This window comes from Phasianus colchicus, chromosome 1 (genome assembly GCF_987193195.1).
Source record: "Phasianus colchicus chromosome 1, bPhaCol1.hap1.1, whole genome shotgun sequence".
Classification (NCBI taxonomy): Eukaryota; Metazoa; Chordata; class Aves; order Galliformes; family Phasianidae; genus Phasianus; species Phasianus colchicus.
Genome location: NC_143436.1, coordinates 115,037,374 through 115,064,358, shown reverse-complemented (window position 1 = coordinate 115,064,358; position 26,985 = coordinate 115,037,374). Strand labels below are relative to the sequence as shown.

Here is a 26,985-nt window from a genome sequence, read left to right as displayed (position 1 = left end):
TAAGCCCATTTAAATTATTTGACCCCAGAGTTTTCTAATATTAAGACTAATAATGGTAAGAATCTGTTTTTTGACCTGTGGCTAACATTAGCAAATATTAGTATCAGCCCAGAAAATAAAAAACATGCAACTTAGATAACATACTTAGTCTGAAAATAAGCATACTGTTAGAGTTTATGTTGAGAAGGAATTCATCTGCCATAACTTAGCAATCTGAAAGCTACAGCTGTTGTCATTCTATCCTTTTTCTTTATAGACAAAGGAGAAAAAGTCCTCCAGAACAATTACATCTTATCATCATATAGCCCAAGGCTGATGAAACATATTTGGAAGCTTAATTTTTTGAATCAATGTAATGTGTATATACAATATATAGGCATATCTTTTTATACACACACACACAAAATTACACATAGACTAATGAAAATGGTCCTCAAATGTGTGATCTTATTACAAAACTTATTACGCAGTGGGTTTTTCATAATAACCCCATTATCACAACCAATACAGAGTAAAGTAAATAATCCAAAACCTCTCTAAGATTAAAGGAACCACCAACCCAACTTCTCACCCATCTACTGCTCAAAAGAAGAAAAAAAAAAAAAAAAGAAAAACCTTTTATAATGAAACTCTCTTCGTTTTCATTGCTGTTGATAAATTAGTTAGTAGCCATAAACTTCCCACAAGATTAAACTGAAAACAGTAACAGAATATCAACTTTCAACAGGCATACCCAACCAGGGGGATATCAACTATGTCTTCTTCTATTAAAAGAGGTAGGCTATCTTGAAGATCTTCTTCAATCTCAGGATAATATTCCACAAAAGCTTTGATTTGAAGTCCAGGTGCAACGAGGTTTTCTGGATTTTCCACAATCAGTTTAAACTGCAGCATAAAAATAAATAAATAAATAAATAGCAAATGTTTATTTTCATTTCTAGATTGAAAAGACATATGGCTCATTTTCAGAATAACACACTGATTGATTTAAAATTCACAACTGGTTTTAAAATATGCAGAATTTTGTAAAATTCTTTTTCCTATTTATTCATTCACATTATTTGCACTGGCACAGCTGCCCAAAGAAGCTGTGGTGCCCCATCCCTAGAGGTGCTCAAGGCCAGGTTGGATGGGACCCTGGGCAGCCTGAGCTGGTGGAAGGCAGCCCTGCCCACAGCAGGGGTTGGGGCAGCGTAGGCTCTGAGATCCCTTCCAGCCAAAGCCATTCTGTGATTCACCCTCGAGCAGTAAAAGAAAGGCTGAATTAATAATGCAATTTGATGGGTTCAGGAAGTGATGATTTAACAAAATGCTGTTTCTTGTCCTTCCAAGAAAGCTCTAGTTTTGCTGCTGTCATGAACATTCTGAAGCGCTGCAAGATAAGGGCAGTTACTACATAACACAGACTCTTTTTAATATCTGAAAAAGCAACAAGGATTAAATCTCAATCCAAAGCAGCAAAAAAGAGACTCCGTAAGAATTTTCTGTAGATCTGACCTAAATTCCACTGAATTCAACTGAAAGCCCCACTATACACTGAAAATCCGCTTGAAAGGTGCATACATGCACTTTTAGTTTCTTTAGGGAGAAGTGAGAGGGAAAACAAGCAAACAAGAAAAAAACAAAAAAACACAGAAGTAGGTGACACAAAGTATCTTCTTGTATCTGCTGACATCCAATACTCCCTTCACGAGCAAACCACCAGAACATAGGAGGAATCTTGCAGCTACCGTGTTTCCAAGAAAATTTAATCAGCAGATCAAGAAACTCTCTGATGCTTCACATCACTCTACGCATAACAGGCTTCTGCTGTACACGTCCACTTTAATTGCTTATGTCTAAAGAGTCATCCCAGTATTCTTGGAGTCTAAGATTGGTCTTCTGTACTAGTCTTTATTTGGAACTTGTAAGCAAAAAAATAACGTAAGCATATTTGTTGATTACATTGTTAGAACATCTCCTATTCCATTAAAATTTCCCTAACAATATAAATACTCAACTAGAAGAAATTTATCATGCGAAATGCATCACGTTATTATGGGGTTGATTTTTAAATAGTCACACTTCAATTTAAAGTGCGAACAATTTACCTCTTCTCTAAAAAGAATTAAAACATCCATGCATATTCATTCTGTGTAAGGGGAAATGAATATTTTAGAATGCTAAATTTTAAATGAAACCCATGGAAAACTGCCTTGTGAACTAACTTCCTTGAAATGCACATTTAAACCTCATGCTGTGGCAGCTTAGGAAGGTTAATTTTCAGTTCTTACACTCTATGAATGTAACACTTCAGAACATTTATAGACAAGTCACACTTCACTTCACCCTAAGTCTCATACTGGGCATCTCACAGATGATGGCATTAAAATATTCAGCCTAAGGCATCGACTATTTTTTGTTTGCTTCATTGGTTGGGTGTTTTTCTTTTACTAACAGTAACTGTATTCATAAATTATGACTGAGTAAGCCTTTTTTGCTCTTCTAAAATTGATTCTGCCTTCCCATTTCTACAATGTGAAAAATTGATGAATAAGGCTCACGAAAACAAAACACAATAAACACTGCCCTACCAAATCAAGCTCAAAATGCTATGAGCACAAGGCAACATCAGCTTCTGTTCCATCCCCAATACAAGTCCAACATTTTGATCCTAATTTTGAATTAATTAACAGGTTAAACACTAGCTGGATGAGAGACAAATGCAAAACTACTAACCACGGTTGGGTCTTGCTGGGCCCATATCACTGAAGGACACATGTTAGTGGGCATGGTGGTGATAGTTTGGTGGAAAAGAGCACTAGGATCATCTAGTCCAACCAACCTTAATGATCTGAGAGAGATTCTATACCAAGGGCTATATCCATTGCAATTGGAAAGATTTTTAAAGGTTGTATAAACAATGACTTTTCCAGAAGTTATGAGATGAATATGAGAACTTAACGAATGAATGGGAAACTAATGAGAATCACGCCACCTTTAGAAAAGATGGAAGAACTCTTTTCTGAGAAAGTCTTTCACAAGCAAGCATTATAAATGGACTACTCCTCTCAGAAAACTTAGGAGAGCACAACAGAGACATAACAGAGCTGTCAATCAGTGCTATGAAATCCCAGAAAAGAACAATCGCAAAAGCTGCAATCTGTAGCCAATCTGGAACACTTCACAAATCTGACCTGCTTTTATATGGATCTTCTTGAAATAAAAGGGGTTTCACAGGCTTCTTGAGAGATAACATTTCTGAAAGGCACAAAGCCAGTGAGAAAAGCTAAGCAGGATTTGCTACAAACAAAGTTCTTTATGTAGTATGACATGTGAGAAAGCTTAATTACTTCTATTAGAATAATAGACTTAAAAAACAAGGAAGCTCTTTTCAAATTGCTCACCTCAGGAAAATACTGAACTGAGGAGCCTGAAGGTCATCGCACTCTGACTTACAGGCTTCAGCTTAGCAGCGTCATTTGAAATTCAATATGAGAATATTTTTCATACAATAATTAAGGTTGGAAAAGACCTCTAAGACCACCTAGTCCAACCAGCAGCCTATCACCATGCCCACTACCCATGTCCCTCAGTGCCACATCCACATGGCTCTTGAACACCTCCAGGGACAGTGACTCCACCACCTCCCTGGGCAGCCTGTGCCACTGCCTTGCTGCTCTTCCTGAGAAGAAATTATTCCTAATATCCAACCTGAACCTCCTCTGGCACAACTTGAGACCATTCCCTTTCATCTTATTGCCTTATCTAGTTATTATTCTATAGTTATTACTACCTGGGAGAAGAGGCCAATCCCCACCTCACCACATCCTCCTTTCAGGTGGTTGTAGAGAGCAATGAAGTCACCCCTGAGCCTCCATTTCTCCAGACTGAACAACCCCAGTTCCCCCAGCCGCTCTCCATAAGACTTGTGCTCCAGACCCCTCACAGCGTCACGGCCCTTCTCTGGACACACTCCAGGGCCAAACATTTCCTGAGTTACCTCAGAAAGCACTTCCTCATGGTTCAAGCAGGCAACCTAGCACATTCCCCCTGATCCGCTAAATGAGAGAATACAGATAACTCTGGCTCTAAGAATTATCACCTATTCTTTCCAGTTTATCAGCTACTTCAAACTAACTTCCATTTCACCGACAAGCTTCAGTCAGCCGTAAGACCCCCGAGCGGCCGCCGTTATTTCCGCATGCCGGAGCTGGGCCGGCCGGGGGCTGAGGGGCAGACACCCACCGCCTCACCCCTCCCGGCCGCCCCTCACCTGGGGCCGGCGCGGCGGCAGCAGCCGGAGGCGACAGCTCTGCGCCCGCAGGTTCTGGACGCTGAGCGCGGCGCGGTATCGGCGCCCCGGCACCGCGGCGGTGAAGCGCAGCTCGGGCGGGACGATGCGTACCCCGGCCACGTCCCGCCACCCGTCCGACATGGCGGCCATCGCCTCTCCGAGGCGGCGGTAGCTGCTGCCTGGAAACGGTCGCTTAGCAACGGACGCGGAGCTCTGATTGGAAGCAAAAGAAAGGGCGCTTCCGAAGCCACCAATTACAAGAGGAGGTGCCGTGCAGGGGCGGGTCCTTGCCCCACCTCCTGCCCCAAGGCGGGAAGGGCCCGGGCAGTGGCGCCATTTGGTGGACGCTATGTCAGGTCCCCGGGAAGAGCTCTGCTCTCATGCAGGCCCTCTGCTCGCCAGGGGGTCATCAAAATGGCCGCCGCCCTTTGGCCCGTGTTTACCAATGGGGAGGCGTCTCAGCTGATGGCTTCTGGCACCATGAGGGAGGGGGCTCACGCTGCACGTGCCCTCTTTCTGACAGTAGTGGTGAAGCGTGTATGCATAAGCAGGGATGTTTATCCTCTCCCAGGTTACTGAAAGCAAAGGTGGATCCTAAATAAATAAATAAAATAGAAGTGGCCTGAATTCTCTTCTGGATAAGCACATTACTCGTGGGCGTGGTCTGCATAGACCCAACAGGGTGCTAACCAGGCTGTGTGTTGGTGGAAAGCTTGATGTCTGCTGGGGCAGTGACTGCACCAATAATTCATTGCATGCATTTACTGAGCAGAGAAAGACATGTTCCACTTCTGTATGCTTGTGCCTTCGCATGCTGTAATTTAAGCGGTAAAATGCTGCTGACAAGAATCCAGCACTTAGGAAGATAATGGGCCATTTTGCTCTTTGCGTCCATGTAGCTGAAGAGAGGAGGGGGAGCAGCACGCACAAAGCCTCAATTTCGATCAACCCAAAATGTTTTTCCTTGGATTATATCATCCTCTGAAAGTGCTCATGGACTCGAGATACCTATGTTTTAAAAGCCAAACATGAAAGCAGCTGCAAACATGGATGGCAGCTGGTAAGAACAAAAAGAGCACAAGGTCAAGAAACCCAGAGGGGGTGCAGGGAGAGGAGGGAGCCTTTGTTTCTGATGCTGGGGAAGGCTGCTAACAGGTAGAGTTTTCTTAAAAATTCAAGTGATAGCAACCCATCTGTAGATTACTTTAGAACTAGTGGCAGCGTGCCATTGCAAGCACAGAAAGTAAAACCAAGGAATCTGAAAGGAACTCTTTGGGATGAGGACTTGAGTCTATTTTAGGGTAACTTGGTTCTATTGGGAGGGAGGGGAAGGGGAAGGAAGAGGAAGAGGAAGAGGAAGAGGAAGAGGAAGAGGAAGAGGAAGAGGAAGAGGAAGAGAAGGGAAAGGAGAGAGATTACCTTATAACAGTATTAAACTCCTACCTTTTCCCTGCAGAACTGAGAATACTCCAACATAGTTTCTTTGATCTTTGAATGAATTCTAGGACAGAGTCAAGGGACACAGGGTCATATCGAAGAAACACTGATCCAAAGAGAAACCTCTGATTCCTTAAACAAACATCATTAAAGTACCAAAAAGTCACAAGCTCATTAGTTTATCTTACTTCAGGTTATTTCTCATTTTTTACACTAAAGATAGAAATGTTCTACTTTCTGATTGCACTTTCTAATACTTCAAAATAACTGAATTCTGAATGAAAAGTTCAGAAAAAACTAGCAAATATGTCACTTGTTATGTACTACTTCACAGTCAAGTAGGTCAGTCACAAACTTCATTTTTCTATTCTACTGAGAACTGTAGCAATATTTAGTATGCATAGCAAAAATATTAGAAACAAGGAATTGGTTATGATTTTTCATTTCACTTTAGCCCTTGCTGGATTAGAAGAGGAACCTCAAAAGGTTTCTGACTTCTTTGCTCCTGACTTTCCTTTTGACCCTAAGGTCCTAAGAGGGGTACAGCTCTTTACAGTTTACAAGGGTGGATAGTGATAGGACAAAGCGGGATGGTTTTAAACTAAGATGGAAGATTTAGGTTAGTTATCAGGAGGAAGCTTTTCACACAGAGGGTGGTGACGCACTGGAACAGGTTGCCCAAGGAGGTTGTGGATGCCCCATTCTTGGAGGCATTCAAGGCCAGGCTGGATGTGGCTCTGGGCAGCCTGGTCTGGTAGTTGGTGACCCTGCCCATGACAGAGGGGTTGAAACTCAAAGATAATCTTTGAAGTCCTTTTTAATCCAGGCCATTCTGTGATTCAATGATTTCATTTTCATGTCTGCCTTATGGTCAGGTCACTAGCCTTCAATCTATGAACTTAACTTATCTGTGAACTTGCCAAACCAGACCTGTGAAGCATGCCCAGGTAAAAATATTCATAGGAGCACTTCTTTAGTTTGTTTGTTTTCATTGGAGGAGGGCTGTCTTTATGCAAGATAATTTCACAACTTCAGTTTAGAGCACTAATTCAGAAACAGTTGAAGCAGCACTGTTGACAGGCTGCTAACTTTGTGAGCAGGGACTGGAGCAAGAAGCAGTCAGAAATCTTTTCTGTCATGAAAGGACTTCTAGCAAAGAGCTTTTCCTTGATTTTCACTGAATTTGGTATAAACTTATCCATACATTTTTCTTGTTATCCATTTAACTATTTTTTAACAGATTTTAACTGTGATTTATCTTGTTTAAAGAGGCAAAGTTATGTATTAAAAGAGTTCTGCTCTTTCTGAAATACTTTTGTTAGGCTCTCTTCCTCTTTTGCTAACCATTATAATCAAGTGCTTGCTATTGCCATCCTTATGATATCCTGTTATGAAACAACATTAGATAACAGACTCTTTTCTTTCCTTCCCTCACTTCGCATTGGCTTCATGTAATTTTATTAGTCACCTAATAGTCAACACCAAGGAGAAAACGAATGTGAAGGATTAGATGTACTCTATTTTGATGACGGAATCTTTTATATCTAATGCAGAGATATAGAGTATGTGTTTTTTCTCTTTCATGGGCCACAAAGATGATCAGGGGACTGAAGCACACTCCCTACAAGGGCAGGATGAGAGAGCTGGGGCTCTTCAGCCTGGAGAAGAGAAGGCTCCAGAGACCTTATAACAACCTTCCAGTACCTGAAGGGGGCCTACAGGAAAGCTGGGCAGGGTCTTCTAAGAAGGGCATGCAGTGACATGAGGAATGAGGAAAAATGATTTTAAACTATAAGAGGGTAGGTTTAGACTAGATACTAGGAGGAAATTCTTCACTGTGAGGGTGGTGAGACACTGGAACAGGTTGCCCATTGAGATCAGAAGTACGTCTCATTTATCTACCATCTCTAAAAGCAGAGTCAAATCCTTTCAGAAAGTGCTCGGTGTGGAGATCAGAAAAAAAGAGGCAATTAAACTGATTATAAGGATGGTTTATTTGACATTAATTCAGCATCAAGAAGCCATAGTGATACCCGAGACAATTAAACTGACTTACCCAAACTGTCACTCATAATGCACTTTGTTCATGGAATCTGAATCCAGAGGAACTGGGATTTGAACTTTGAATGCTGACCTCTTTTATTTTACATCAGGAAGAATAAATATATTTAAAATATACTGAGTGAAATAGGGCCACTTACTGGTAAAATAAATGAAGTCTGTTCATTTTTATATCATCTTCTGAGAGTCAGAAACAGATGAAGTCTAAATAATGATGAATAATAAGATATATTCCTTTGCATTTAATCTTGCAAATTGTCCTGCTTAATGGAAAATGAGAATGTTGAAAATGACAAATTTGGGCTCTAAAGGTCTCTTCACCAAAGAGAGCATTCTCTGAGAAGCAGAACTAATGAAGATTTTATTGGGTCTTTCTGCTCAATGAAGCCATCAGTCTTTACAACATGTGCAAGAATTGCCCTTCTCTGAGACCTCCTTTCTCAGATTGGATTGAAAGGAGCAGAACCAAAATCACTGAAAAAAATAGAAACAGAAAGACTGTAAGTTAGACAAGGTAATCACAAACACCTGTTTTCTTGACTTTTTTTTACTTTTAAGTGAGAGGTTGTAGAAATTGGTAGATTAAAAATCTGCATTATAAATATGTATAGTCTCCATTGTTTGATAATATGTTCTAAGCCCAGAGAGCTGGGCGATGAGCTAATCTATACAGCAGAAACAGAATGTATCATTGTAATGCTTCACTTCAGGTAAATAGCTTTAATAGGAGTGAAGCTGTAGCAATACTGTAACACAGTAGTACTGATTTGGGGACCAAGACTAGTGTCTGCATGCAGTGCTGAGCTGAACTTTTTGATCTTATGAGACAACAGCAGTTATTTCAAAAATTTCAGCACTGTGCTCTATAATGAAGTATATATGTACACTGTTTCCTACAGTCTGCTCCAAAGGAAACGTTTTCTACGTGTTATCTTTTTCAGTCACAATGTGTGAAATCATCCTTGTTCATAAAAAAAATAGTAACTCCAAAAGCCTTCATATCCATTCACGGATTTTATGTATTAGACAAATATAAAAATTGCTAGTTAGGACAAAAAAACTTGAAACAGTCCAGATAAACAAGATGAAAATGTATGTTTCTGAGCTGAGTAGGTCATCTCTGATCAAAACAGAGATAATGGGGAAATTATGGAGTAATAGGACAGTTCCGATAAAGGATGGTTCTGAAAGTGTCTCTCATAAATCAGGGGTTCCTTATTCGTTATCTGTGGCTTTTAAAGACCTCCATAAAGCTGTGAGACTTACAATGTTGAACCAGACCAGTAGACTTTCCAGGCTGATATCAAGGTGTTAACAGCTATTGGTATCAATGAATCAGTATGACATTTCCACACAACTAAGATCTGATTTTTCACATTTACAAATGGTGGGATTCATCTTGCCACACTTGATGTCTATTTTTAGCTTCCATTATGGTTAGGGAAAAGAGATAAGTACCTTCAGAGGATGACCATCACCACCACTTCTACCACCCTTACTTATTTAAAATAGAATTCCATATATCACACTGACTTTATGCAGGTCTCCTGCTCTCTATTTACTTCAACACTTTTGATAATCTTTCTTAGTAATGATAAAATTATTGAATTATCAGATCTTAGTGAATTTATTTTATTTTGCCTGAAGGCTGAAAATTAATGTCTAGTCATTTTGTGGTTCAATTCCATGTTTCTTTATTATACATCAACCTTTTACATCTTATATGCAATTTATCCAACTTCTTCCCTTAAAATCCAAGTGGTCAGTAAGATAAACTAAATCTGTGCTATGACTGTCTGGAATGTTAGTCACTCCCTAGTTTTCAACTCTTTAGGTACTCACCTTTCTTATATGATTGATTATTTTATTTCCTTACCTTCACTTACAGTTGGAAGTCATTAGCAAAGTGGTATGTCTCTATACTTTAAAACCAATCAGACTATGGTTCAGTGTTACCTTCTGTGGTTTCTCCTTACATCAATCCACTTTGCTTGAAAACACTACCCTTAATCCTTATGAATGTCATCACTGTTTATTGTTGCATTATGCTAGGAGAACTTATTTGTCTTCATAAGTTACGGATGAAGGGATACGACCCAGTTTAGTTGGGTCCTCAATCCAATGATGGCTTTGAAGATCAATAAGAAAGCTTCCAGATTGTATTACATAGCAATTAGGGTAGAATGTATCTTGCAAAGTACAGAAGATATATACTCTGAGGAATTCATGCTACTCAGTAGGTTAATGATGCCTTGTGTCAACATACGCTTTCTTTTATGAAATTTGTAACAAATTTTTTACTTCTTATTTTATTTTTTCTTCCCATACTAGGAAAAAAAGGAGAGGCACAGGCATTCAGCTGACCTTCACTATTTTATTGATTATTTTATGCATCTCTATTCTAATAATTCTTTCCCAGCTTAGATGTCTGTTTATATACTTTTACTTCAGTTGAGGATCTGTCTGTACTACTTGTTTTCACTTGTCTAATCACGCACTATTTTTAAATGTCACTTTCTACCTGTAAATCTATCTATAGATACTTTCTTCAAATACAGTTTAATATATTGTCTGTATTGATATTCTGCAAAGAACAGGCATTACATTGATCTCTTCTCACTGACATCCATTTCTCCTGCCATAACAGAACTTCCATACATTTTGAGCTCCTCCTTTCAATATGCAATTCTTTCATCTTATCCACACTACGTTACACCTATTATAATGGGTCCTAATTTACCAACTATATATATTGCATATTTATCTATCGTGGTAGTATATTTCTATTTTAAGCTACATACAATGGACATTTTGCATTTTCTAATTTTTCCTAGCCTTAGTGAAAACATTTAACAGGGAAAAATGTCAGGCTTGCAGTTAAGACACTCAGGAGTTGAAATCAATTCTTTTAGCTCAACAATAAGCTTTCTGTCAGCAATTTCATTAAGCACCTATATAGTATATAATAAAATTACATCCATCAGTGCTGTAAGAGAACAACAGAAGCAAGCAGTGCATACTCATAGCTATTATCTAGTAGAAAAATAGATCACCCATATTACCAGTCTCAAAGGATATTCGTACAGATCTTATAGTCTGGGGAGCTGTTGAAAGCCTCATCTTATTCTTCTATTATGTTCTGTTAACTGAAGAAGTGAATTCTGCACTGGTGCAGCTTCACCTTGAGTTTTGGGTGCCATAGTGTAAGAAAGATATGAAACTATAAGAGAGCACCCAAAGGAGGACTACAAAGATGTGAAGGGTCTGGAGGACAAGACGTATGAGGGGCGGCTGAGGCCCCTCGCTGTGCTCAGCGCAGAGCAGAGGACTGAAGGGAGGCCTGATGGCGGCTGCAGCTCCTCACAGGGAGCGGAGGGGCAGCGCTGAGCTCTGCTCTGTGTGACAGCGACAGGGCCCGAGGGAACGGCATGGAGCTGTGTCAGGGGAGGGCAGATGGGGGCGAGGGGAAGGGTCTGCACCACAGGGCGGTGGGCATGGAACGGGCTGCATAGGGCATGGCCTCAAGAGCCGGAGTACTGGGAGCATTTGAACAGTGCTCTCAGATGTAGGGTTTGATCTTTGGTGGTCCTGCATGGAGCCCAGAACTGCACTCGGTGATCCAATTACCAGCACAGGCTAAATACTGTAAAAGGCAGAGTAGTAAAAAAGATCAGAAATGTGTTGCCTAATCATGAAAATGCATGTGCATTCTCCTTTTCTTAGCATCTCTTTTTGCTGCTGGCCCCCCAGTAGCAAATAGTGCAGCAGTTTTGTGACAGTGCAGCAGGTGGTGCTCCAATAGCCCTCATTTGGAGCATCCCAAGAGAACACTCCTTTCCAAAATTAGCCTAAATGGTTAGCTGCTCTGCAGCCCTAAGCTGCCTCAACAGCGGTCATTCTTGCTGATGAATCACATTCAAAATATTGAGCAAGCCACGATGAACATATATTTTTACTTAATAATTTTGTAAGGTGTATATTGCTAAAATTCTAGATGCATTTGCAATTTTCATTAAATTAAAATGCATTAAATTTATAGTGTCTCCTTCAGAATTCTTTCTTCCACTGAAGCAGAAAACAGTTGCATACAGATTTCTCCTTTGGGGAAAATGTGTGATTTTATTAGCATTGCCTGAACATAGCGTGACACCTCCGACAGGTCGGCACGCTCAGTGTGAGCAGTAGCAGGTTGTATTTTGGATATGCAGGAGACTGCCAAAACTTTTTAGTTGCTCCTCAGTAACTAAATATGTATATATATCTGAGATCTAACTGTATAGATATTAGGTGGGGAAAAAAAAATATATATATATATGTATATATAAAACAAAACTCTTTACAAGAACAGTAGGAATTCCTAGGGAATATATATTTTTCAAATGTTCTTACATGGCTTCAGAAATAGCTAAGATTAGATTGGAATCATCCAACTTACTGAAGAGACATATCCAATAAGAGAAAAAATCCCAATTAAGAGCTACTAATGTAACTTGACAGACTATGATATGCTTTGATCATCCCTTATTTAACCTGCTACAGAAAGAAAAGAGCATATTTCAGCTGTCTTTTGAAAGTGAGTCCACTTGTGCTCTCATGAATCCTACTTGCATGGAAGTGCAGCAAGGGGCAGATCTTCTGTGGGAGAGCAGGAGAGGAAGTGTAGGGGAAGAGGGGGGAAGAGTAGCAAACACAAAGGTCTCTGTACCTGCTGGACAGGTATTGGTGATGATTGCACACTCAGTGATATATGCTGTGTGCAGTTACCATCAAAGAACTATCCCCAGTGCTGGAGATACCTATATACACTTTCTGCAGAATTTTCTTAATAAACATCTCAAATATTCAAAATAAGCAGAGTGTTTGAGGAAACTGTTTTACACTTTTCTCCATGCTCAATTGTTAATGAACTGTATTTCAGAATTAGTCTTTTGCACAAATCAATGATATGCAGATTATAACTCTCCATCACTCTAAGGAGGCATTTAGCTGGGGCTATCAGCCACAAGAATTATAGTCCATTAGGGATTTGTATGCATGACTTATTTCGCATTTGTCTTTCCTTGCAAGCCTCCCATCACTGAGAACAGCTGTGCACTGAGCTGAAGAGATCAAGAAGGCCACTATACTTATGACAGTGCTCTTCTTTTCTCTTTTGCCAAAAGAGAGGTCAGATGTAGCATGGCAGTTTACACTATTGCATTCTATTATTCAAATATTTTGATATTTTTCGGCTGCATTCTGAAAATAAATTCATCTGCCCAAATCCATTTTCCGTTGATAAAGTTTAACAGCATTTTAATATTTGTTTTAAATTCACTGTATTTGAATTAGCTGCTAATGTGGCATAATATAATTCAAAAGCTTTCAGCAAGCACTAAAACATTTCCCTGCAAGGTTTCCCCACAGGGCTAGAAGAATGATAGGCATTTCTCTATGGTAGAGCCCCTAGGCCAGCCCTTCTCTATCATCCTGTACTACTTTCAGGGGCTCTACAACACAAAATTTAACACATCACTTGTTACATCTAGCCACAGATTGTGAAGCATTTCCTAATAATCAGCAAAGTTGGTCTGTCACAGTCATCATGGACATTTTGAAATGTTTAGGACAAAAAAGATCTTGTGGTTATCTAATTATATCTTCAACAGCATAAAATTCATGTAGTTTACTAAAATCTAATTTCTTTTTTTAATTCCTGTAGCTGATGTTGTAATAAAACTTATCCTTTAGAGAACATCCGGTCTTGGTAGAAAGATCTTCAGTTCCAGCTAGTTATGTTCTTTGGTTAGTTCTCATTGCTAATTATCTTTACACTGTGGCTCATTTACTCCACCATGGTAGTTCAGATCCATCACCCATGGACAAAGTCACCGTGCCTCTAAATCTGAGATTTGTGTCTGTAAATAAAGGTGTTCTTACTAATGAAGAGGTAACCAAGAATACCAAGATAAGTTTGATTGACTATTTGACTATTAGACAATTGTTTTGACATTTTAAATATATGGCTGGTTTTCCAGAAATCTCTGGTTTGCCTCATCATAGTTACATTCAGTCTCCAGTTAAAAAGTAGAAAATCCAATGGCAAATAAGCATTAAAATAACCTACTAGCGTGTAAAGATAGTTAAAATTTAAAAGATCTGTTTTGAATATGCAGGACATTAAGCTCTAAAAAATCTGAGTCTTTCTTTTTGAAGTATGTAAGCACTGTAGGTGAAAGATAAATATAAATGTGAACATTCACAATAGAAACAAAAGTACCTCTACAAATAACTGTTCTCTTTCACACTGCTAAGATCAAAATTAAAGCACAGCTTATGGCTTAAGACAAACATACCAGGGAGATTTGAAGGTAGAATGCTAGAAGTTTTGACACAAAGTCTTTGAGGTATCTGAAGTAAGTCTTAAACATTTGAAGCATTTAAAAAGCAATTCATGCATCCCTAGAACAAACTAATTAATGAGAATATTAAATATTACAAAAGGCCTACATGTGAAAATGTTACTGAAATGAGACAAGAACTGTAGATGAGAAGTAGCAATCTGAAATTAAGTGGAAGGATTAATAAACTAAAGAGAGCAGATTAAGAACATGAATAGTTGGAGAAAGATGTCTCTTATTCAATATATAAAAGGGTAAAAGAATATGTTAATGTTTATTGCTCACTAAGGTCAATGGAAGTAATAAAACATAAAGCCTTACTTTTAAAAGGCTGTTTTTAATTGATTGAAGTGCACATTATAGTGCAGTTTTATGATCAATGCAGTTGCCACCATTTCCCTAGATTTGAATGTATAGCTTTCTAAGAATGGATAGAGATGATAGTGTAGTCAGAACAAAAAGTTACTGACCACTGACAACTCATAGCTCTTTGACAACAAACCTTTGACCATAAACGTTGTTATGGCTGGAGGTAGTGGAACATCATGATCTTGAGCACTACCTGCTCCTGCACACCTGGGAGGTAAAATGGAAAATGAAAGGAGCTGAAAAAAAAAAAAACGTGGATGAGACAGCAGTTACAGACCACAGAATTTAAATAAAGCATGGGGCTCCCTACTGTTCCCCAGTGCAACTGGTCTTGCAGTATGCTGGACTTGTGATTGTGGATCCTAGAGAGATTAAATTCTTGTAGCTACAGTTCCCACAACAGACAGAATCACAGCATGTCAGGGATTGAAAGGGACCTCAAAGATCATCCAGCCCAATCCCCCTGCAGGGGATTAGCAGGAACATCTTGATTAGGTCACACAGGAACACATTCAGGCAAAGTTTTGATTGTCTCCAGAGGAGACCCACAACCTCTCTGGGCAGCCCATTCCAGTGTTCTGTCACCCTCACAGTAAAATAGTTAGTTATCATATTTTTCAGGAACCTCCTATGTTCCTGCTTGCACCCATTGTCCTATCACTAGATGTCACTGAGAAGAGCCTGACTCCATTCTCCTGATACACACCCTTTGCATATTTATAGATGTTGTTGAGGTCACCCCTCAGTCTCCTCCAAACTGAAGAGACCCAGCTCCCTCAGCCTCTCCTCATAAGGGAGATTCTCCACTCTGTTAATCATTTCTGTGCCTCAACAACAAAGCCAAGCAGCTGCTGTTGAAGTTAATGAGTTGATTTCGGTGCTGGAAGTTGAGTTTTAAGAATTTTGGAGAAAGTCCTTAACCAGAGGTTTCAGAGGTGTTCCAGAGGGGTCACAGAGGTACTATGATAGTGGACCCTTTCAAGGGTCTGTAAAAGCCTAAGGTCCAGGAACAGGTGATTCACTGCCTGGCTGGGGTGGTGACTCTAAATGGGCAGGGAAGCAGCCACCTGTGGGCAGACAGGCCCTGACTCAGTCAAATGCTGTGTAAACAGCAAAGGGGGTAAAATTCTCCATGTCCTATTACGTTCAGCTGAAAGAGTCTGGGGAGTAGAATCCACTATTACACTTTTTCCATTCTGTCAATAATATGTAAGGACAGGGTACACAGTCTTTATCTATCACAATTGGGCAGCCTGCATTCAAGCACAAAAGGTTATGTAATTCATTTAGTCACTCTGAAAAAGGGTAATTCTTTGTAGCTAGGCTGTGCTTAGCTAACAATGAGTCATTTTTAGGAGGAGAGATCATACACATTGTTAAAAATAAGCTTTTGAAGACAGCAGTTCTTTCATGCCAACTATGTCCTGTTTAGATCAGCAGATTAAACAATCCAAAGCTGTAATTCATTGAAAGTAAAAGTTTCTCAGCAAATCAAAAATAAAAAGGGACAAGTTTTACTCCTAGGTTCTGAAAGGGAGTCATTGAATTGACATTACCTCTAAAAAATTTAGGTTCTAAAAACCTTTAAGTGTTTTTACAAAAAAAAAAAAAAAAAGAAAGAAAGTTTTCATTTTGCAACTGAATGACTAAATACAGCATTTGCTTTCTAACTCCCTAGAAGGAGAATGTAGCAAACAAAAGGCAAAGAGACAGCCATCAAATATCTGAAATGACTCATCTTCAATGCGAAAAGAAGCCAATTTCTGAACAGCATGGACTTATGGAAAATAAAATGTTTGTCTTTAATTTTTCAGGCCATCCTGCCATTATCTATTCAGCAATCAGAAGCTGCAGCATAGGGTGAGATTGCTGTAACACGGCTATGAAAGCTCACAGTGCAACGGTTCTTCCCTCTGCTTGTGCTTGCTCTTTATTTCTGTTACTTAGTAAAATGAATTATTCCATCCTTTATATGATCCTTTACACATTTTTTGTTAGCTATGACCCTGAGTGCTACCTATGACCACCTTATCTATCTTTGACAAATTCACATCTCTTAGATCTATCACTCTATGAATCACTTTTTTCTATTTACCTTTCTCAAACTGATTTGCTTTCTGCCTGAGTTACTCTATGTCTTGTTTCTTCCTTTTTTTTTTTTTTTTTTTTTTTTAGTGGTAAGATCTTCTGTTTGTCTGATTCACCCTTCTGTTTTCACTTCTAATTCTTTCTCATTGTCATTATTTTGTCGGTTTTCATTTTCATTCTGTGATTTATCTCATCTCCTGACTGCACAGAGCAGCATCTTTTTGATTAATTCATTTCCTATTCATCTTTAATCTTTCCTTCTCTTTCCTCTCCGTGACTCAGTTTCTGTTTCCCATAGTTTATGTTTTTATTGTATTCAGAGATATTTTTTGCTTGTTCAGCATCAACTACTAGAACTTTCAAAGGGAGTGAATACACATAGATGGCTCTGTGCTGAATAGGATGATGTCAGCTACACAGCTTCTGAAAGCACATTTCATTCCACTGACTTGTCAACAGTTAGAAACCACAAAACAATTTGGGTTTTTTTATATCTCTAAGAGATATATCTGTAAGCTCCTGCATTTGTCTCCTGCTATTTATTTCAATTTTATTCCCCTTAGATCTTGCAATTATATGGGAAATTGATGTAGCTCTTTAAAACAAACACATTGCATGATTCTGCAAAAATAAACCCCAACCAATTTAATGATAGCCAGTGATCATGAAGTCACCTCTTTAAATTAATTAGTAAGTCAACAGCATTACAATTTGCAAAGCAATTATGTTTATTTTCAGCTTTGTAAACATCTTTCAAACTTGCAGAAACGTGGATTATTTTCAAAGCAGCATGTCAGCATTGCAAGAGTAACTACTATATGAATGGAGCATGCTACTGCTTTAATCTCAGTTATCAAAAAAGTTACAGTATTGCAAGTACCGTTTAACAAATGATAGATGTCCTCTTTCTCTCTTCTAGTCGACCTCTTTGATCTTAGTAGGATTTCTTTCAGCTCTAGCATCACCTCTTACAGCATACCTTCCCACTCAGTTCAGTTTTCTGCATACTACCATGATATATGCCACTATAAGAGAGAGATGTGAGAGAGATGTATGTTTCATGTCAATTCACGATTGAATGTTTGAGTCTCAGTGGAAAATTAAAAAAAGATTCAGTCCCAAAATTTCAAGAAAGAATCACAGCCACTGGTTTGATTTATTAGACAATTGAATGGAGCTTTCCAATTCAATTTCTCATTTAATACTTTTATTATAGTTTATTCATAGATTATTTCCTTTGGAGACAGTATTAGATCTTCTAGTCTGACTTTCATTATAGCACAGGCTATTAAACTTTACATAAATACTTTTATAGAGGCCAGTAACTCCTAAAGGAAATCTGAATCGTCTTCCAAGAGATATCCACTACTGATTTTATAACATCAACAATGAAAACCTCCATCTTCTCTGACAATTGTTCTTGTTGTTTGACAGACTCACTGTTAACAAAATAGCAAAATAGATATGTGCCCAATTTTTATTTTGAATATTTTTGGCCATGCAGAATTTGTTGGTTTTGCTTGTTCCTACTGGGAAGCGTTTAGTGCTTAGTACTGCTTTCTTTTGAATGTGCTTATACATTCTTATACTTCTATTTGATAAGCTCGAGTTAAACATAGCTCTCAGGATTTACTTTAGTACTAGGTTATTTCTGATGAACAATCTCTAACTTAGGTCTACCCACATTAACGGTCATGTTGCAAGACTCTGACAGATATTCTATTTATTCACTCAGTGGCTTAATACATAATGACTTATGTATATATACTTCACATTCTTTGTATTGCTATAATTTCTTTTTGCATCCAGGCACAAACATAAGTTAGCAGTGGCTAGAAGGTTCCTGAGAAGCATGAGACTAACTGACCAAAAGAAAACTTCCAACCTTCATCCTATGTAGGTGAGTAATATAAATGAACATAATTTGAGGACACCAGTACAAAATCTTGTTTGAGAGATTACATAAATATATATATCTTGTTCAAAGGCACCAATAATTTGATTGACAGAATAACACCACAGAAGTGGTGTTTAAGGCCATTGATGCAGTGATGCAACAATGATGTCTGCTACAGTGAAATATTTTCTTCAACCTTTAAGTCACTTTTATGATTCTTCTCCCCTTTTATTTCAATTGTCTTACGAAGTGTTGAAGCCACAACTGCATACACCAGGAATTTTGTGTAGAGAGCTAAAATTGCCTCCATATTCCCTATATATAGCTCTTGATTTTAAACACCGTAAAAATTTTGTTATAGCAGATAAAACAAGGAAATAATACGCCCTCCCTACTAAAACCTCCCATTGTTCTCCAGGATCCAGATTCTGTCCTGTTAATTAAAGTCTACCATCTTATTCCTCATCTTTGTCCTTCTGACAGTTTGTGTGTTTTGATGAGCTCAGCACTCTCCCTTGCAATCTGGAATACTCTGTTGAGTTGATTAGAGTTTGTTTGTTCGATTGATTGATTTTTGCATTCATTGCCTCCTTGGACCATTTGCAAATGTTAACACCACTGATTTTATTTTTATTTATTTCTACCAATAGACTTAATGAAGAACACAGAGCTGATGAAAATGAAGCTGACTAAGAACTAGGACTACTCTCTAGAGACCTTTCCTAAAAATGCTATCATCAGTAATAACTCCTGCTGATAAGTACTTTTGAGACCTGTGAGACAGTTCTTTAAGGATGTACTTTACTGATACTGCATATCCTTATACTTTTATCAACATGTCATGTGTAGCAAATCAAATGCTTTGCAGAAATACACTAGATATTCCCTTCAACAATAACTGAAATAAATAAATAAACCCTGTTTTTCATAAAAATTTTACTAAGCTTAATTATAAATGATATTAATACTGTGTATTAATTATAAATCTTCATTATATATTTTATCAACAGAATCTTTATAATTTGTCCAACATTTTGCCAAGAACTGGTGTTACCCAGCACATCCCTTTTGACCTGCTCATCCCTCTTGACTTCCTGGATATTCACAAAATACCAGTATGATTTTAATCTTCAGAATTATCCATATGCAAAGAGGTATTCAGACCTGACATTTGCAGGAGACAGTCCTAAAAGTCACTGATTTTAGGACTCTGGGGTGTGAGCTATCTGGGCTTGTCAGCAAGAAATTTTCTCGAGCTAATATGTCATTTAAAATCCACATTAGCTACTAATGGTGCAATTAATCTCACCTAAATTCTTCTAAAATTAGTTGTCTAAGTTACCTACGATCCCCTCAATAGAGAAAGAAAGATAAGATCCTGCACAGACCTAATTGATTCCATCTATCCTGATATAACTTGAAAAGAATCAGATAAATTTAAATATGTACCTGTAACATATTTCTATAAATACATAAATACTGATAATACTCAGTGAAAAAAAAACATTACATAGATACATATCTTATAACACCTGTGTAAAGAGAATTTTGAGGAACCCTAAAACAGGAATAAGGGTGAAACCAAACAAACACCAGTTACGCTTTTAAGGACTGTTGTCTTGATGTCTGCTAAAGAAAGCCAGGTGTGTTCTATGGGAGCTAGACAAGGGATCACATAAGTTACAATGTGTACAGAATTGAACATGTAACAGACATCTTGTAGCCCAGAAGGCCAGCTGTATCCTGGGTTGTATCAAGAGGAGCATGACCAGCAGGTCAAGAGAGGTAATTCTGCTCCACTTGAAGTACTGCATCCAGTTCAGGGGTCCCCAACACAAGAAGGACATGAAGCTGTTGGAGCAGGTCCAGAGGAGGGCCACAAAGATGATTAGAGAGGGCTGGAGCACCTGCCCTGTGAGGACAGGCTGAGGGAGCTGGGACTCTTCAGCCTGCAGAAGAGAAGGCTCTAGGGGCACCTTATATGGAAGAGACCTTCCAGTACCTGAAGAGGACCAACAGAAAAGCTAGGGAGGGATTTTTCATAATGGCATGTAGTGGTTGGATAAGGGGAAATGGTTTTTAAAAGAGTGTGGGTAGATTTAGTCAAGATATTAGGAAGAAATTATTTACTGTGAGGGTGTTGAGACACTGGAACAGGTTGCCCAGAAAGGAAGGTGGATGCCCTTTCCCAAGAAGCATTCAATGCTGGGCTGGACAGGGCTTTGAGCAACCTGGTCTAGTGGAAGGTGTCCCTGCCAAGAGCAGAGGACAGTTGGAACTAGATGACTTACCCAAATGATTCTATGATTCTGTGAATTATAGAAGCTGTTCCTGACTTCATGGTGGGAGCCTTCTTTAGACTGTGCCTACGTGCAAGTGCAGCAAACATCAGTAGTTGTGTGTGATCACCTGCTTCAAAACTAAGCACACAGAACTGAGCACAGTGGTGATCTGCTGATCTGCAATGCAAATGCAAGTGTTGTTTATTATAGTGTGCATATCAGACCTGATTCTTTCCTGAAGTCCGATTATAATTTAGATGCTGCAGATGGTAAAAAATACAGGCAGTATAGCCAGTTATGTTTTTCCTGAAAATCTGAGGGAAATTTGTTACATACTGACTGCAGGTCGGGTTCAAATATCCAAAAAAGGAATGCAATGAGAGATTACTGAAAATGCAGTGAGGGAATAACCTGTCCAGAAATGGAAAGAGAGCAGTAGAAACAACAATTCAAAAGGATCATAATCACTGTTTATCCAACTCTAAGAAAGGCATAATTCCTTGCCAGTTAGAATCATGATTCAATCGGGTTCTAATCTACAGACAGAGGATGCCTTCTGTGGCCAGTTAGGAAATACAGACCAAGTTCTTGAAGGCATGGATATTGACATGAAGTTGGGAGATCAAAAAAACACGAGCAGTTTGGAGTGTTGGGAAACAAAATGAAAACAGAGTCCAAGCCCATGAGTACTTGCAAAATTTATAATAAGAAGCAGAAGGATATAAATTGTGGGAATGTGATGCAATCACAGGAGGGTTATGGATAACAGCTGTGTTATGAGATTTCCGGGAAAAGGACACTAGTATGGAAAAGAGCTGACACTTCCCAGAAGAGAGAGTGAGCTAAACCAAAAATTAAGTGAGGCACGGGCTGTTGTTTAGATTATACTATAAAATAAAAGGAAACATCATAAAGATTGCATCCAAAAAAGAGCAATAGCAAAGGAACAAGAGGCCTCAGTAGGAAAGCTTGTGTGAAGTTGCAATAATTGACTGTATGTACATTGTCTTTTGTGTCCAAACTAAATTAAATTTTTATGATACTTTTGTTGAATTTAGTAGTCTGGTTAGACCAATGATTTTCACTTTTAAGCACTTCAGAGTATTTCCACAAGTGCTTTGGTTAGAAATAGCCTAAACAAAAATGGATCTGTGTGATATAATTACAGTGATGTTGATGTGAATCTTTATTCTTCAGCTCCTAAAACAATACCTTGTATTTTGTTAATTAGGATGAAAATTTTCAGAATCTCAGCTACGATAAACAAGTATTTACTCCCATTTGTGTTGGCCTGTATTACATATGTTGCTCGACTGGCTCTACTAACAATGATGCTAAATCCATCCAGTTTACATAAATCCATTGTTTCTTGTGTAAATTTCTGAAACATTACTCTATCTCCTATTTCCAACAACCATTCCTATTTGTGACTATTATCTGCTTATTTATTCATTCACAATCACTCTCTAACTGTTCACCTACACTTCCAGCAAAGTTATTCTGCAACATCTCTAACCAGTGATCAGTTAAAAGCTCATGGTTGCTTTCAGCTGTCAGCTGCTTACAGCTGCCTTGCTGTGTTGTTCTGTTTGCTTTCTTTTTCCAGTTCTCTTCAAGTCAAAGTCTCAAGAAACATATACCAATGGTCCGCAGTGGTTGCTCTTACAGCCATGAGTATGGTAGACAGTTTCTCATCCCAGTTCTTATTGCTAGTTTTTACTAATTTTCAGAGAGTTCTGTCAGTCATTCTGCTGGTACATTCCATTTGTCCAGTACTTTGGGGTGCATGCCACATTACATAATTGCATTGTAGTTAACTGTGTGATGGCTCTTTTCATGGGAACAGCTTCCATCCGCTTTCAAAAATAATTAAATGCTATTAGTTCCCCCAAGCAGTGATTCAAATGGATCCTGTGTAATCAGCCTGTACGCTGCCTCCCCCCCCACCCCCCCCCACCAAAAAAAAAAAAAAAAAAAAACCTACACTGCAGCTGGATTTGTCTTGGATTTATTAGAGCATTTACAATGGCTGATGCTAGTCAGGCATGCAGCTATTTCTGTACCTCAGCAACCATCACACCATAATAACTCCAACTAACATTAGAGGATAAGCTTATACATGTAGAGATTGAGACAAAGTGTACCAGAGCTCATCCTCACAGACCATCTTCTTCTGCTCATGTTACTTCCTTTTATTAGAAAAATACCAACTCCTGTTTTAGAAGAGCGTCTAAGAACCCAGAAGTCCAGCTTTCCAAAGACATGGAAAGTCAGGTCATTCAAATTTGGAGTGGAAAGATACATATGTTTCAAATTAACTCAAGTTACAATTCCATTAAATTTTCTAATTATTCAACTGGAATATATGCTGAGCAAAACCTGTTCAAGCAATGGACTGAGAAATATTTGAAAGTGAAAGGGAGAGGTAGCATTTTAAGAACTTTGTTAGGAAATTTAAGTGAAGTGAACGGAACACTGAATACTGTAGACCTTGAATACTTTAGGGATGAATTATCACTGATGGGCAATGATGTGATTAAAGCATTTCTATAGAGAAATGAAAGGCTACAGATTTTGGTACACAGCCAAGGAGAATTACTGCTCCTTGGAAAAGCTGTGTTTTCATTAGCTTCAAGTGCTATACTAATAGCAGACGAATGTTATTGCAATATTATTACATCCATGCGCTTTGCTGATATTAAAATATATTATTTTAGGGAATAATAGAAGCAAAGATAAACTAATACAGTACTGAAAAGTCCACCACCCTAAACTGTTTATTAGAAGATGGAAAATCATCAAGTGTATCTTTGCAACATAGTGGTCTACGTGGAGCTGTATTGTATATCCATGATAGGGACCAAACATATAGCAATGACCTTTGAAATGGCAAAATCCATACTTTGTCAAAAACAGGTGTTCCTCAGGAAGGAGCTGGATGAGTAGTTTCAGAAACTATGATGGCATTCTTGCTGTAGAGAAATGGAAACGCTCATTATAAAGAATTATTCTGATCCAAAAGTCAACTGGCACAGATTTTAAATAGGATGTACTGTGGTATCTTCGGAGTAAGACAACATTGTAAAGTTGAAATTCACAATCTACAATAAGTTTTCTGTTCAGTACTTATGTTTCAGGTGTACAAGCAAACATCATTCTAGAATCATAATGAGCGAAAATTACATGTAAACCTTCCAAGTAAATAACAACTACTACTGTAAAAGAAACAATGGGAGCAGAATGGAAAAAAAATGTAAAAGAAAGATTTTTCTTATGAATCTGGAGTAAAGCAATCAGTGACAGTCTCAACAAATCAAGAAGAAACTTGAATACCATTAGCAAGAAATTACAGTATGGGCATCAGAAGTGAAGATGAGACAGTAATTCTTGGTGGGACAGGCAATTCTGTTAAGTGTATTACTTCATTCATTACTGAGCCACTAGCAACGCTGTTGTATACATGCTAGTAATTTGTTACATTTATTATCTCAAGATTATTTTCAACAAGGTACAGAAAAGTCAATACCTTATGGTGTAAACATTGAATATTTCTTGAACAGGACAGTGATTATAGGAAGCCTAGAGAGTAAACAGGTTGATCAACTGCACTCTTACAGTGATTGTGATTTGAACAGGTCACCATGAAGTAGAGAATTATTGCAGCCTGAAGAGAAGCTAATAAATCTGAGCACATACCAGTAACATTTCTAAAATATGCAGATATTAATGATACATGGGTGATAAAATACTGTATTTATGTAAAAATACATTCCTGAGAATAGCGCTGCATACAGAAATTTTTCAGGAATTTCTTTCTTTAGTTACCACTGAATGAAAAATGTCAAGCAACACTTACCTGACTTCTCACTTGACTATGGAATCAATCTGTTAGTAGGTTCACTTCACAAATATGGGGATTTATTTTTTTTTTTCTTAGCCCAGCATATCATGCCACACAAGTTTTCTCAAATTTAGAAATACATCTGCTATTTAACAAATGCACGTAAAATAAATAACATATAATTCTGAATGGCACTGTCCACAGTTGGTTCATCATAAACAAACTAGCACTTCCAGTCTCAAGGTAACCATAAACTCCAAGTCCAGAGGTAACTCACTTTATTTTAACTGCCCCACTGGAGTTCAAAATAGACCTGTGATGAAGGAATTAACTTGTCCTGACTTTATTGGATCAGACACTGGATTTCACTTCAATCCTAGTTAAGATTAGCTACTGCCTGTAAACAGACGGCAGGTCAGGGACCAGCTTGTTCTCTCATCTCAGCAAAGTGAAGCTCTCTCAGAGAAGCTGCCTGAAATGTACCACAGCTGCTCTGAGAGGTTGCTGAGCTGCCAGAAACCTCACTCAAAGAAACAAGGGCCTGGATGAGAAAAGAGCTGCCCAGAATAATATTAGGGTAAGAACAGTAGTGCTTCACGCTTCTGAATGGCCTTCAGACCTTTGGGTCTGAAGTTAATAGGAAACAGAAAGAAAAGTCTTTTGAGGAATATCATTCCATCTGATGTTGTTCCTTTGAGTTTAGTGGGAGGGGTGTAAAATGTTGGCAGCTCAGAGATCAAAGACCTACAAGCATAAACTGTGAAAGGCAGGACCAAAGTGCAGCAAGTCAGATATACTGAAGATAGACACAGAAATGACTTGCTAAATTATTTAACAGTATGAGTAATGTTTTGTCTTCATGCTGCTGCTTTTTATGGCATCTAAATCAATTTGTTTCCCTAAATAGATTCTGGTGCTTTGCTGCAGTAACTGGAAATTACTTCCACCTCTTTAGCTCTATCAGTAAAAAATGAAATTAGCTTTATCACTTCACTATAAGTTGTTAGCAAATTACATAATTAAGAAATAATATCTTGGTTGAAAATATGAAACAGCAAAAGTCAGTTCATGCTTCTGAGGCAGTGCAGAATCACCTAGAACTCTGTACCTTTAAAATAGCCTGGGTTATTCCTTTTTCCCCTATAGTCTTAAATAGGGCTTTCATTATTCACAGAATAATGAAATAAATGAGTAGAGTCAGCTGTAACTTGCTTCACTGAAAACCAGTGTTCACAACAACTGTGTTTTCCTGCACACTTAGGAGTGTATTTTTACACCACAGAGATGCATTGTTTATGTGTATAAGATTGGACTTTTTTCTTCTTCCTACAGAGGTCTCTAAAACCCTTATGCACATCAGTACCACCAAGGACTTCGGGGGAAGAGCTGCAGTCTGCTGAAGCACTTGACAATAATCTCTGCCTCAGAGCCATCTCTTCATCCAGAGTCTGTCTCCCTCAGAGAAGAGCTGGCAGAGTGAGGTATGTGCACATACTCCAACTCCTCTGGGACAAATGCTTAAACTGCCAAGATGGGCTTGAGCTGTGGCATCAAGCTGCAAAGCAAAGGAACTGAAGAATGCTTGCTTCAGCCAGCTTCACAGCAGGATGACAACTTTTGGTAGTCTGAACAAACCAAGGGGTGTATAGTACCATGAATAACTGCCTTAGCCAGATATTGCCTACATTCCTTTCAAGGCTACGTTACAATACTGAAGTTACAGACAGCTACTTATATGAGTGCACAGCTCCCTAAAGTGCATGAGAATGCCCTGAACTGGGTCCAGAGGCAATTTGCCTATGATTAGAAAAGGCATAACCAAGAGATCCTGCTGGAGGCTTTCAGAAGGAATGGGAAGGCCCTGAGTACTGCTGATGCAAGGCCGCTGTGGTTCCAGCATACAGCTGATGTTCATGCATGGTGAGCATGCTGCCTTCTTATTGAGTGCATTAGTGTCAGCTCACTGCACTAGCACGCACACCTTTGCAGGGCAGCTGTACAGAACACATGCAATAGCTGATGCCATGCATTAATTGTACAGGCTATCAGACACTTGCAAAAGCAACCAATATGAAAATATGGGGACAAAGACTGTATTCTATCTCATTTTAGGGGAAATAGTCTATAGTCTGAAAGGATTATACAAACCTTTCATAGGCTGGCCCCGGAATTCACCAAGGCCGCAATGAAAATCGTTCTCCTCGTATCTCAAAAGTGAATGGGTGAATCATCTGACCCACAGGCACAGATTCACATGTGGCTGGGACAGAAGAAATGCAGAGAAACCTCTTTTTACAGCATCCCTCCTGCTTCTGGTAAGTTGGTATAGATATGAAGTGCGTATCTAAAAGTGT

The 26,985-nt window shown here is 38.6% G+C and overlaps 1 protein-coding gene across 1 annotated transcript in view; it reads right to left on the bottom strand.

Annotated features, from left to right (window-relative positions):
- CFAP47 (cilia and flagella associated protein 47) overlaps positions 1-5,258 on the bottom strand; it is a 276,161-nt gene extending 270,903 nt beyond the window's left edge. Inside the window, exons 1-2 of the mRNA XM_090123944.1 lie at positions 4,256-5,258; positions 734-885 (exon numbers count right to left, since the gene is read on the bottom strand). Of these exons, the coding sequence (XP_089980070.1) occupies positions 734-885; positions 4,256-4,426 (323 nt within the window). The 5' untranslated portion in view covers positions 4,427-5,258. The remainder of the gene's footprint in view (positions 1-733; positions 886-4,255) is intronic.
- Between the last annotated feature and the right edge of the window lie 21,727 nt (positions 5,259-26,985).